This window comes from Nesoenas mayeri, assembly GCF_963082525.1.
Source record: "Nesoenas mayeri genome assembly, chromosome: 1".
In the NCBI taxonomy this organism is placed as follows: Eukaryota; Metazoa; Chordata; class Aves; order Columbiformes; family Columbidae; genus Nesoenas; species Nesoenas mayeri.
In genome coordinates, this window is record NC_137541.1 from 87,332,974 (window position 1) to 87,346,023 (window position 13,050).

Genomic DNA, 13,050 nt, shown 5'->3' on the forward strand with positions numbered 1-13,050 from the left:
TCTTTGTTGCCCTACACTGGACCCTCTCCAGCAGTTCCCTGTCCTCCTTGAACTGAGGGGCCCAGAACTGGACACAATATTCCAGATGTGGTCTCACCAGGGCAGAGTAGAGGGGAAGGAGAACCTCCCTCGATCTACTAACCACCCCCCTTCTAATACACTCCAGGATGCCATTGGCCTTCCTGGCCACAAGGGCACAGTGCTGGCTCATGGTCATCCTGTTGTCCACCAGGACCCCCAGGTCCCTTTCCCCTACACTGCTCTCTAATATGTAATTTCCCAACCTATACTGGAACCTGGGGTTGTTCCTGCCCAGATGCAGGACTCTACACTTTCCTTTGTTAAATTTCATCAGGGTTTTGTTTGTTTGTTTTGTTTTCATCCTTTATTTTAAGCAGAAGTGGTTGGCCAACAAAACGTAGATCTTAGTTGAGCCATGTGACCACTTCTGGTGATGCTGAGAAGAATGAGATTTCTTCATGATAGTCACTGCTCCATTCTGTCACCTTTTCTTTTAATTCTATATCAAGACTGCAACTGTTACAGAAACAGCTCATATATCAAGAAGTTTATACTCTTGGGCAAATTTGGGGGTCAGGATGGGATTTTCCTCAAGTAAAACACATAGAGTTGCTGGATTGTTTTTAGAGAAAGAATCTTCCCCTGTAGCTTGAAAAATAGTCCACTTCTCAGAGTCTAGGGCCTTTTGCCTTCCAAATTCCCTGCCAGTAAAGGATCTCAAAATATTTACAGCATGCCTCCTGATATGAGGCTGTGCATATTTATCAGCTGAGGCATTTGATCTTTCATGCTAAGGACTTAATAAGATCTTGATGGTATTTCATGGAAGGGCAGGTCTGTGAGAATGATTTAGATATATACGAAAGTATAAAATTCATTAAAAAACCAATACTAAGCAAACCCATTACTTCGGAATTGTTTGAAAAAGGGGAAAAGAAAATGGTAAAAAATACTGCTGAAAACAGGGGAAGGAGAGAGAGCTGAATGGAAAGAACAGTAATGAATAAATTCAGAAAAATAAGAAAACCATGGCCTCATTCCCCACAAACTGTGTCTGGTTGTGGTGGGAAGGCCTGCATTGCCCAGTGACACTGAAATACATGCTGGCAAGTCACATATCTCCCAGAAGATGACTCGTGCCAGAGAGTTCACAGCACAGGAGGCTGAAGATAGTCCACAAATTCTTAAAACAATGATGTGTTGCCTTTCTTGCCTTTGCAGTCTTTTCTCTTTCCTCTGCTGCACCTTATAATTTTCGATCCAGCCTATGTGGACCTCTCCTCAGCTGTCCATCGGCATTGTCCAGTGCTGCCTGCTTCACTGACACTCATTGCTTTGACCCACCAGATGTCAATGTGATCATCCCATACAGTCCTGTGCCGCTACTCCTCATTGTGAATCCTGACCCCTTCTGCCACCTCTTGTAATGCCACATCACCACCCCAACTGTACCTGTTGAGGCAATGTTGCTGTTCTCTCTTACTTCTCATGCCCCCTTTTGATGTGACATCTCAATTCTTAGTGTCATAATCCTTTTTTTCCCACCTTATGTCTTCACTGCTCTTAGCATCCTACCCTCTAACTCTCATTGTTTTCCAGCCACTTTGCTTCTTCCTGCTCTGCTTTGGCAGCCTTTGTTGTTTTGACCGTTTGCCCAGTGTTGATGGCATATACCAACACCTACCACAACTATTTTCTTCTGTCTGTCCAATAGTGCCGCCCCAGTTGTTTTCATCTTCATAATCTGAATTCACTCCCTGGTCACCCTTTGCCATCTTTACTCAGCGGGTGTGCTCAAGAAAAATGGGATGGACACCTTTCTTGTGGGATAAAGAAACTATTGTTCAGTGGGATAAGAGAAGTCACTAAAAGCATCTATCAAAAAAACCTGAAGTTGTCCTCACATGGGAAAAGTAGAGAAAGATATTAACTTTGTCAAGTTGTCTGTAGAAAGGCAGTGAGTCAGATTAAACAAGGCTTCAAGGTACAACTAGCAAAAGGAATCAAAACTAACTTTCTTGAAACATATCAGAAACCTGGCAGGTGTTCTGTAGGGCAAACTGGTGATCAGGCTATGAGAGGAATGCCTGGGGGAGGTAAGGCCATTGCAGAAATCTCTGCTTCTGTGTGAAGTGTTGAGTGACAAGATCATCACGGCAGAACCCATTCTTGCGCAGGGCGGGGTTCAGCAGTGAACGTGTCTAAAATTGAAGCTGCTGTGGAAAAAGCTATTCAACACACTGACAAAGCGAACAGTAACGATTTGCTGGGAGCAATGGCATTTGTCCAAGAGTCTTAAAGGAACTCAAGAATAAAATAGATGAGCTACTCCGAGCAGTGTCTAACCTATGTTTACAGCCCCTGTGGTACCTGAGGTAGGGAAAGTGGTAAGTATGATGCCAATTTTTAGAGACTCTACATGGTCTCAAAGTGAGAATGGACAGCTTCATGGAAAAAAAAACCCCAATCTATGGGGGGTGACTGAACCACAGAAACCACACCCAGTCAGGAACCCTGACCTGAAAATGTTTGAAGGTTGGAATAGAATTTAATATTATGAGATATATCATATGAATGAGAAGTATGATACATTTGCTCTATTCATCTTGAGCTCCGCCTGAGGAGAGAGGAGGGGGCTAGAGGAAATCAGGGAAAAATCCAGTTATTATGATGAGGGATGAGTGGAGTGGAGGACATGATAAGATGAAAACATACAACAGAAATTTAAGAGGGGTCACAGAGCACAGCACCTGCAACAGTACTCACTGCTTCCTGAAGGCACCTGAGGGTGCCAGGTGGTGGATGATGCCCTGTGATCCTCTACATAAAGTTGTAACAGCACGAGGGAATAGAAATAGGCTGTGTGATCACCAGGAACACCCCTGTAATCAAACACCCTCCTCTTGGACCTGTAGGTGGCCAGTTTGGCAGGGGCAGGCAGTGGAAGGCGGGTTCTGGGACTTGTTTGGGCTTCAGATGAAGACAGCATGAATAGAAAGGTGAGAGGTAAGTACAGCTAGAGTCTAGGAAGGTCTGGAGGAACTAGAAGAAGTCCTGAGCCTCTCATACCACTCCATGGTGCTTGTGTCCCCAGCGGGCTGTGAAATCCATACTATCATCTGCAAGCCTAAGAGAGGTGTGTGCTGTTGTCCATCTTCTGAGGGCTTGGATGAATGCTACCTGGTAGCATTGGAGCCAGCTAGGACCTGCATAGTTTTTGGTTCTTGCTGTAGCATGTAATGGGTGTTGTGGTCCAGGCACTTTGATCCAGCTGCTGGTGAAGGTGACAGCAACAGTGATAGAGGAGTTTGTGTCAGCAGTGGATATCAGCTGAACTGATTTAGCATGACACATATGCAATGAAAGGAAGCATGTGTCCCATGCTTTTGTCTGGAACACAAGTTAGGGGGTGGTTGTAACAGAGCTGGAAGCTTTTCAAAAAGACAAGACCAATCCTTTTCTGTTTTCCTCTCCACCCCCCTTTTTTCTTTTCCTTCCCTCTGCCCCTTTTCCTTTTTCCCCCTTTCTTCTTTTTTCCCTTTCCCTCTTTTTTCCTTTCCTTTTTTTTTACCTTTCCCCATTTTTCCTTTTCACTTTTTCCCCATTTCTCTTTTCCCCCTTTCCATTTTTTCCTTTTTCCCTTTTTTCTTTTCCTTTTTTTTCCCTTGTTTTCCTTTCCCCCTTGTTTTCCTTCTTTTTTGTTTGTTTGTTTTTCTTTGTTTTTGTTTTGTTTTGTTTTCTCTTTTTTGAGACGGGGAGAGTGGAATATTACAGGAGATTATTTACCCACTGTAGCTTACTAGTGCTTCTGTCAGTGAAGCTGAGATGAAAGGCGGGCCAGAGAAAGTGATCAATGCAGAAGATTTCTGTTACTAAGAAAAGCAAAGGCACAGTGCTAGTGAAGATGTGTCTTTGATCAGCATTTCATACTCCTCACAGAGAGAAGCCCAGGGGCAGCATTCCTGCAGGCAGTGCTAGGGAAGAGAAGCAGCCATTGTGCAGCTGTGAGATGACCTTCTCTATGAAAAGAGGTCACCTAGCTATTAAGAACAACTACCTGATGTCCATGGACTTTCAAGAAGCTGTAGCCATGTGGGAGTCACCTCGCTGTGTACGTGTGAACCCCTCGCTGCTCATTGTGCCGGTTCAGCCGAGGACTGTGATGCCAAGCTCTTGCAATGGAGCTTGCTGCTTCAAGCTTCTGATCTGGAAGAAATGCACAGTAGGAGAGCACGAATGCTGGCTCTGATGCTTTGTCCTGGCCCACCCCTACAAAGTAGGTTGCAGTGATTCATTGACCAGGATGGGGGAAAGTTTGGCATCTTTTCTACATTCAGTGTGGAAATCGGTTTCCTGTTCCACAGTAGGCTTGAACAAGTTACTGTCTGTCATGCCTGGTGGGCTACAGGAGAAGGAGTTTAGCTTTGAAGTGCATTAGGCACTTCACTGTCTCTTCTAGTTAGTGCATATTCTCTTTGAGGCACAGGTTGGCTGAGCTTCAGGTAGGTTCATAAAGTGCATCTAAACCAATATAGTTAGACTGCTGGATCTCTTTTGCTAGCTTAAACGGAATGAGCAGAGGCACAATCAAGCAAGGGGAACCTATATGGAAAAGACAATCTTGAGCTTGGCTTTGTTGTTTGCAATGACTGCTCTTTCACTACAACTTCAGAAGTTTTGGCTTGTCCATATTCACAACGCAGCCACAGACCCTACCTAAGTGATCTTGTGTTGAGTCAAGCGCAAATAACTTAATCTTATGTTTTGCAGGTTGACAAAATCCATATCAAATTTCATGTTGTATATCAAATAATTATCCTAAAGAACTTGTTTAAAATAACTACATTTTGTATTTATTTATAGAGACACAGCATACCTTATAATGGTTTGGTCTGCCTGGCAGCTAATCAGATGATAACCGATTCCTGCTTCTCAATTCACGTGGCCAGTCATCGATGCCATGTGGCACTTGGCCATGGCACATTCAACCTTGGAAGGTAGTCTGGCTCTCTTCCCAAAGACGCAGAACTTATAATATTATTTATACATGTATTTATAATGCAATCAGGTTTATCTCTGATGAACTTCCAGTTTCTTAGTGGTATTTTCTGTAATAAGTGGCTTCTATTTAAAATATAAGGAAGATTGTTGTTAAACACAACATCACTTTGTTTATCAGTAAGTATTACTTTTTCTACTTTAGGTTATTTTATATGCTTTACTTGTTTTCGTGGTTTAAATTCAGTTTGAGACCTGCAGAGACATAGTAAATGTGGACTCCTCATAGCAGCTCTAGTGGGGAGCATCAGACAGCAGGTAGACAAATAAAATCAAGTGCCACGGTATATTTCTCCTCATGAGGAATATGGTCACTCCTAATGTATTTCTTGCATCTCCTCCTTATTCTTTTCCTTTGTTTTATTTTCCTTTATGTTGATTTATGGACCAAAAAGACAGACAAACCACCAGTTCTCACTTCATGTGTAACGCAGGCCTTGGAATTTTACCCTTTTAACTGATGCCATTAACTTTTCAGAAAAAAAATTTTCTTGAATGGCAGCTTGAGAAAACTAAATTTATTTGAAGACTTTGAGAGATAGTCTACCATTTTTATTCACAGATGTCTAGGACAATCATCCTCATCGTTGAGTATATGATGTCATTATTCTCTGAACATGCCTAAATATAACTTGCAGCTGTTGGTTCTCACTGTGCGTTTCTCTGCAGGTTGTGGAGCCACCAGTACTCCATATTTTCTGTGGTGTAATTGAGAGATAATGGTTTAGTAAGACCAGAGTAATGTCTCAAAGTGCTCCCTGTAAGGTGCTTTCTGACCTTCCTAATTGGTCCTGTCATTTTGCTCTGGATCACCTCCAAGCTCTCAACATGTTAAAAACCCACGTGGGCTCCTGCACTGCTGATGGGTGTTGCAGCTTCGGGCTTTGCTGGGCTTCCAATTCGGGTGTTGGCAGTCACGGGTGACAGTGACTTCTCCAGTGGTCGCCAGTGACGTTTCTGCTCTCGGCAGCTTGCCCATCCTCCCTGGCTGCACAGGAGCCACTATCACATACCCACCAGTTATCTGGGGGTGTCTTTGAATACAGTAGGCACTACGAATAGCTTCTGTGAGTCCTGCTCCAGAGTAGCAGCCTGTGGGAGTGAGGAGACCAGTACTGACACCCAGGGTCCCTTGGAGCTGCCCTTCCCAAGTCCCAGGTGGTTTTCCCCTCTGTGTGGGGCTCAGGCCCCTGTTCACTGGCCATGGAGCCACACAGTGGGCTGGATCCCACAGAGCGGCATGGGGAGGTGCACAGACATAGAGGACAACCCTTGGAACTAAAAATACTCATTTATTGGTGACACATCAAAAATTAAGAGGAATTGATACAAGCAAAAACTGCTTCCACCAGCAGTTACATTCTGTCTGTAGTCACTCACAAGTCAGGAAACTGATAGGGATTCGTAGATCAACAGCATTGACACAGCATGCTGGTCCTGTGCCTGAGGAGACTCCACTGACATTACTGAGCATCTTTCAGCATGTTCAGCTGGCCAGGTGACTTATGTTGATCTGGAAGACTCCCTCCACTTTAGCTACTGATCTTGCCATTTGTAAATTTTATCAAAGAAATTTTTTTAAAATTGTATTTCCTGATGCAAATATTAAGCAGCACAGTTCTTGCAAAGAGGCACACATTTTCAGCAGTGATTGCTGTTTCTTTTATGGACAACGAATTTTTGCCATTCATCTGTTAGCTCATAATTAATCCCTAAAATGCAAATTATGATGCATACATGCACTATTATTTTTTGTTCAGAAATTACAGATTTATTGGTTTGTTAAATCTGTACCAGTGTTTTTATCAACCAAATGTATTATTACATCGAATAATGACATCAAGTTTGTTTTTCACATTTTTTTTTTAAACATACTAAATTATTGATGTTATTTTCATTGTTGAAGCCTTTGTTAGCTGGTTTGTAGTAACTTCACACTCTTGTACTTATTATTACTACACAACCACCTAACAGTCGTTGATGTCATCTCACTTTCTCTCTGTGAACACAGGAACAACACGCTTTTCCAAGATCTTGCGATTTCTCTAATATGCCAGAATTTTTAAAAACCTAACTCTATTGGGCCAGGTGTCTCCTCAGTCAAATCTTTTATGATTCTGAGATGCAAATTTTCTTGGCTACTGATCCAAAAATACACTTAACAGATGCTGTTTAAACCCTCCTTAGTTCACAAATAGAAAGTCGTTTACCATCCTCATGTAGTACGAATAGACAATGCTGTTTCTTTTCATTTACAACCAACCATCTTTTCTGTATAAGAAAGCCTCCATGAAAAATAATCTCTGTCAACTGTTTAACCTATATCCACACAGTAAGAGCCTAAGCCATTGCTAGAATTTATTGGTTTTCAACGTATTTTGAAAAAATACCTTCCAAGTGCCGTTAGCACTTGCAGCAATCCAGTTTTTCCAGATTATTTTGAACACTCCTTATCACCTTGTATGCTTCATAAATTCTCACTTTTATTATGTGTCATATACCTCCTTTCCATCAACACCTTCCTTCTGTGTTTTTTCCCCTTGTTGGTTATATACAAAATTTCTATATGTTACTTTCAAATTCCCTCTTAGGCAGGAAAAGCATTTAATCAAGCCCATCTTTTTTGCAGCTACAGAACTGCAGATTTTCTCCATCTTGTAAGCTTCTAGAAGTGAAATTTCTATTAAAAATATTATTGTAACTTTCTCCTGGAGAGTAATATTTTTCTGCTTGTTTGATTTGTGATCAGTTTAACCCATAACTTCCTTTGTTTGAGGATTTACCATTTTGAAGTCCCAATTTTGCCTACATATTTGCCCAGCATCACAGGTAAAACACATACACACACACACATAAATATCTTAAACACTTGCCTCATAGGCATTAACCAAATGTATCCATATACAGCTACAGATACATATTTACATACATGTGTAAATGTTGCATACCTATTTACAACATGTACACATACATGTACACATGTACACATATCTGTATACACACATACATATACACAGTCACACAAATACTCATCTATATACAATTTAATTTTCCCTGAAACCAGAGAAGAGGCATTTCTAAAAAGGTATGTGGGTTACCTGTAATTCAGCATCCCAGCAAAGAGCTGAGGTGATAGATGTTGCCCTCCCAAGATGAAGGCATGTTTTCCTGTGAGTCCACCTCTGATCAGTCACTCACCTCCTTCATCAAGGGCAGCCCTACCCCTCCCATACTGACCAATAGTTAATATTTGGACAGGGTTGGCTCTCCGGAGCAGGATTTGTCAAGGGATGGGAAACAAAGGACTGCACGTGAGTGACATAAAGGTTTCCTCTATTCTGAAGCCCTTGAAAGTTGCTCAGACTCTGGTTTAGCTGAAAAGAAGAGGAAAAATATTGAAGATGCAGGAAGACTGAAGCTGTGCAAAGCATTGCCTCATGCTGCCTTCCACCAGAAATGAGTATCCAGCTCATCTGCTCCCCATCCCTCCCTCCAGGATTCTGGGATATCCTGATCCCCACCTCTCCTGAGCAGGGGTGCAGGGCAGAAAGAGATGCTCCTTGCTGCCTCTTGCCCACCCAGCAAGTGGCTCAGCATTTTAAACTCCTACCTGCTCTTCTCCCGAGCACAATGAAGAGGACAACAATGAAAATGATGGTAGCGATGAAACTCCCCAGCAGTCCTTCTGATCCCGTTTGCTCTGCAGAGGAAGAGGAGGATCAGTGATCTGATGTTGGCTGGAGCATCTGAACAGCCAGTGACTTGTCCAAGTTAAATGAAGTTCCCCAGCACCGTGCACAAGCTCTTGTCAGGTACACCGATGTGACAAGACACACATGAGCTAAAGCCACACAGACCCATGGCCAGTTATACTGGCTGGACTGATGTGCTGTAATTTGTTAAACCACAGTATTGCTTGCTTTTCCCTGATGGGTCAGGAGGAGACACAGGAGTAATCTCCCATCAGCAGGGAGAGTGAGAACCCCAAGCTCCGATGGGAGGGAAGGGTTTTTTGCTATAGTGCCTGAGCAGCATCAGTTTCCAGTTGAACATCAAGTCCAGCTCAGCATCTAATTCCCTGAGCATGGCTGTTTTCTTGTGCGTGTCCGACAGAGTACAGCTCACATACTACAACCTTTTGCTCTGTTGCTCCACTTTTCCCCTGAATGAAATGAGATATTTGCTCCTCAAAAGGTTCAGGGAGTGAAATAAAAGCTGAGGAAATGAAAGGGAAAGGGAAGAGCAGGATGGAGAGGATAGGTATGAAAGGACACCAGAAGGAAAGCAGGGAGAAACAGGCAGGTGTGGTGTGTCTCAGAGGTTTTGATCTCTGTGGTAGGTGGATGAGGTGGGAGGAAGTCCAGGCAGGGCGAAGAACTTGCTCCTCTGCTCCAACACTTACCTGGTGCCTTAAGATGGGCACTCACAGAGATGGGCTTTTCCAGGGCCATGTGTGAAACACGGCAGCTGTAGGTGGCTGGTGCCTGTGCTGTGGCTGAGCTGATGCTGAGGTAGGAGGTGATGCTGTAGGTGCCATCTCGGCTTTGTCGGTGGCTGGAGAAACGTGCGTTTGAGAGACGGATTTTTGCTTTCTTAGGAGTCTTCTGTGACCAGCTCACCGAGACGTCCAGCGGGTAATAGCCAGCAATGTTGCAGGTCAGAGTAGTAGTCACACCTCTCTCAAACGACACCACTTCCGGAATCAAATGAACTCTTGGAGGCTCTGGAGGAGATAAACAGGCAACTGACTTACTGTTAGCAGAGTACAAAAGTTCCCATGCACAAAAGGCAGAAGACAAGCTGCCTGTGATGATGAGTGTTGGGAGCAATGTGTTAAAGGTGCAGGGCAAAGCTTCAGTGATTGGGGACATGGGACTCCTGCTGCCTCAAGGCATTTGCCTTCCTCACCGGCCACTTGAAGATGGATGTTGTGCTGGACCTTATGCAGTGGGGTGGACACCAAACAGATGTACGTCCCTTCATCTCCCACGCTCACTTCTTGCAGGCTAAGCGATGCATCTCCACGCCCCAGCAGCTCTGCCACATCCACATGGACTTTTGGCTGTGTTGCTGAGCCTATGCTCTCCACTTCATACCAGAAAAGTCTACGGCCGCTTCCTCGGTGCTGCCTCCTCCACTCCAGGGAGGACAACGTGGAGCTGGGAGCCAAGGCAAAGTGGCAGTCAAGGGTGACTGAGCTGCCAAGACGTGCGCGCAGGGAAGTGTTGCGTGACGACGACTGAAACTCAACTAGAAACAGAAAGGTCACAGGCAAGCAGAGAGTTAACAGATGTGGTTTAAGAGGCATCCTTGGGTGGGAAGGTCTGGTGGAAGGGCTGGCAGTGAGCTCCTCACCCAGAGGAGGAGGAGGCACAGGCATCCTATGTGATGCCCCAGGGGCCATGTGGACTGAAGAGCTGGAGGAAGACACTCTGGTGGGGTTAGCAGGGAAGGGAGACAGGCAAACACCAAGTTCACATCACAGACTTGAAGGTGCTTGTCATCCTCAGGGGCTGGGGCATGGGAAACCCTGACAGGAGGCAGGGTGGGGGGCAATCTGCACAACCCTTCTTTCCCTAGGCATCTACTCCAAGCAGCCCTCAGGTTCTGTTGGCGGGGGCGGGTATGGGACTCTTGGGGAGGCAGGCTCCCAACCCATCATGCCCCTTAGTGCTGTGGGGGCACCCTGGGCAACCTGGTCACCTGTGGTCAGCAATGTCCCCTCCTTGCTCATAGGAATCCTCAGCTTTGGGTGCAGTGTTGCATGGTGCTCCTCTTCCTGGCTGCTGCAATGTGGTCCTTTGAGCACGAGGGCAATACTGATCCCGCTGGAGAGCCGCAGGTTTGCGATGAACCAGGAGGTTTGGCAGGGCCCCTCGCCAGCCTGCTGGGGGCTGTATGGGGAGATCTCGCAGTTCACCTCCTCCCCATCACAGTCTGTGTGCAGCAGGGACTCTGCATGTGGGATGGATACTGACTGGGCTGTGAGGACAGAGGAAGAGCTTTAGCCATCTGAATCCAAAAGGGGAAAGAAAGTGCAAGCTGATGAGACACATTATTTTGAAGGGCCAACATGCACTGTTGGGGTCAGTCAGAGCCCAAAAATACCAGGCTATGCTTAACAGATGAAGGCCCGTAAAGAATATGAGAGGTTTGTTGTGACTTTCTTACATCCCTCAGTCTGTTGATTGTATTTTATCCTGCCAGATTGCACAGAGTTCTCTCTGGGCAAAGGAAGCTGTTAGGATAGGAGAATAAACAGAACAGATTCCCTCTAGCTAGCTTGAGAAGGCAAGCAGTTTATGTGATATGCCCAGTAAAGACCTGCAGTGTTTATCCTTTTTCGGCCTTAATAGAGAAACAAAGGGGATGCTGAAGAATCCCAGGTAAGGAAAGAGAGGGTGGCAGGAAGGCAGGAGTGGCTGGACGTAGAGACACACTGTATTTGTGCCTTTGATCATAGCATGGGCTTAAGCAGAGGCATAAGCATCCTAGTGACCTATTACACATGCTTTCCATGGAAATTAACTCCGTGTCTGCAATGCCTAATGGTAGCCTGGCTGTCGTGTGCTTGAACTCACTCATGCCCAGTCCATCCACACCACCTGAAGGACAGCATGGACCCACGACAATGGATCCTGCTGGACCCTCAGTTTCCTCTCCGAAAAATTCTCTGGGCCTCAAATAAGCTTGTAGCAAAGCCCATGCTTGCAGACAGGCATTGTAGGCAGCAAACAAGACCACAGCGAAGTACAGGCTCACACCTTTGCTTGACTCTGTTTATAAAGCTACATGCATAGCAAGGGGAACAGAGACTGGACTGCAGGTCTGCACCCATGAGTGAAGTAAGGAGAGCCAAGCTGCACAGAGCCGGCCTTGTGAGCAGGACAGTTCTGCTTCATGTCCACTTACTGCCATGATTCCTGCTAGCAAAAAATATCCTCACGACTAAAGACGTGAACACTTTTTACGAGTGCTGTAATACTGTTTAGTGGAATAATTCCTCAGTTGGTTTTGGCAACGTATTTCCCAAGAGACAGGCAATCCAGGATAGCCCTAGTAGGAAGGAGGTACCTCAATAGGGATTTCTAATATCTTCCACAAACTTCCTTTCTTAAAAAGTCCAAATTGCTGAATTCAGGGAATCATGCATGTAACTCTAGTGGCCATTCAAAAATTGTCTAAACGCAGTCAAAGAAAAATCTTGTAGAAGCCCAGTATAGGAAAGCAGCCAAAACCCCGGTGGCAGGTCTCCCACCCCAGCTCTCCCACTCACCTGAGGCTTCAAAGACAAGGGGAGAAGAGGAGTCAGGTTTTTTCTGTGGGGCTTTGTACTCCATCACATCATCCAAGTTCCCGTCATCTCTGACGCTGACACTCCTCAGCATGAGGGTGGCAGGATGCTTGGAGGATGAGCGCCCGGAGGCACGGGGCGAGCCCCCCGCATCTTCCCCCAGGTAGGAGCAGCCCAGGGCGATATCCACCCTGCGAAATGGAGGCGCTGGTGTGGGAGCCTGCGCTGGTCCTTTAGGGAGAGAAAAGAACGGGCTTGAATGCATGAAGCCCGTTGCAAACACACAAGAGTGTATGAGCTTTCCTGGGATAGGGGATAAATAATGGGGAGGCTGGGGGCTGGCTGCCGCTTTGGGGTTGTCCTCCCAGCCCTGCTGGCAGCCGCCCCCTCTGGCCCTGCACCACCCTCCCCTGGCAACAGCAGTGACCTTCAGGAAGACCCGCGTTTGCACTGTGCCGATGAAGCGGTGAGGTGGGGCGGAGGGTGAGCGCAAGAGGAGCCCCGGCCGCCGCCCCGGCCGCCGCCCCGGCCCTCCCCCCGGTCCGCCGCTCACCCGCCGCCAGGGCCGGCAGAGCCCCGCAGAGCAGCAGCGCCCCGCACAGCGCCACGGCCCCGCCGACATGCGGGTCCCCCCGGACACCCAAGGCCCCGCGCAGCAGCCGCAGCCCCCCAGCCAT

The 13,050-nt window shown here is 46.1% G+C and overlaps 1 protein-coding gene across 1 annotated transcript; it reads right to left on the bottom strand.

Annotated features, from left to right (window-relative positions):
• Positions 1 to 8,669: 8,669 nt before the first annotated feature.
• Positions 8,670 to 13,050, bottom strand: TAPBPL (TAP binding protein like; the record flags this gene model as incomplete). Its single annotated transcript, XM_080349248.1, has 6 exons — positions 8,670 to 8,779; positions 9,482 to 9,802; positions 9,988 to 10,329; positions 10,783 to 11,061; positions 12,356 to 12,604; positions 12,801 to 13,050. 6 exons carry the CDS (start codon positions 13,048 to 13,050, stop codon positions 8,670 to 8,672), a joined length of 1,551 nt encoding a protein of 516 aa, XP_080205374.1.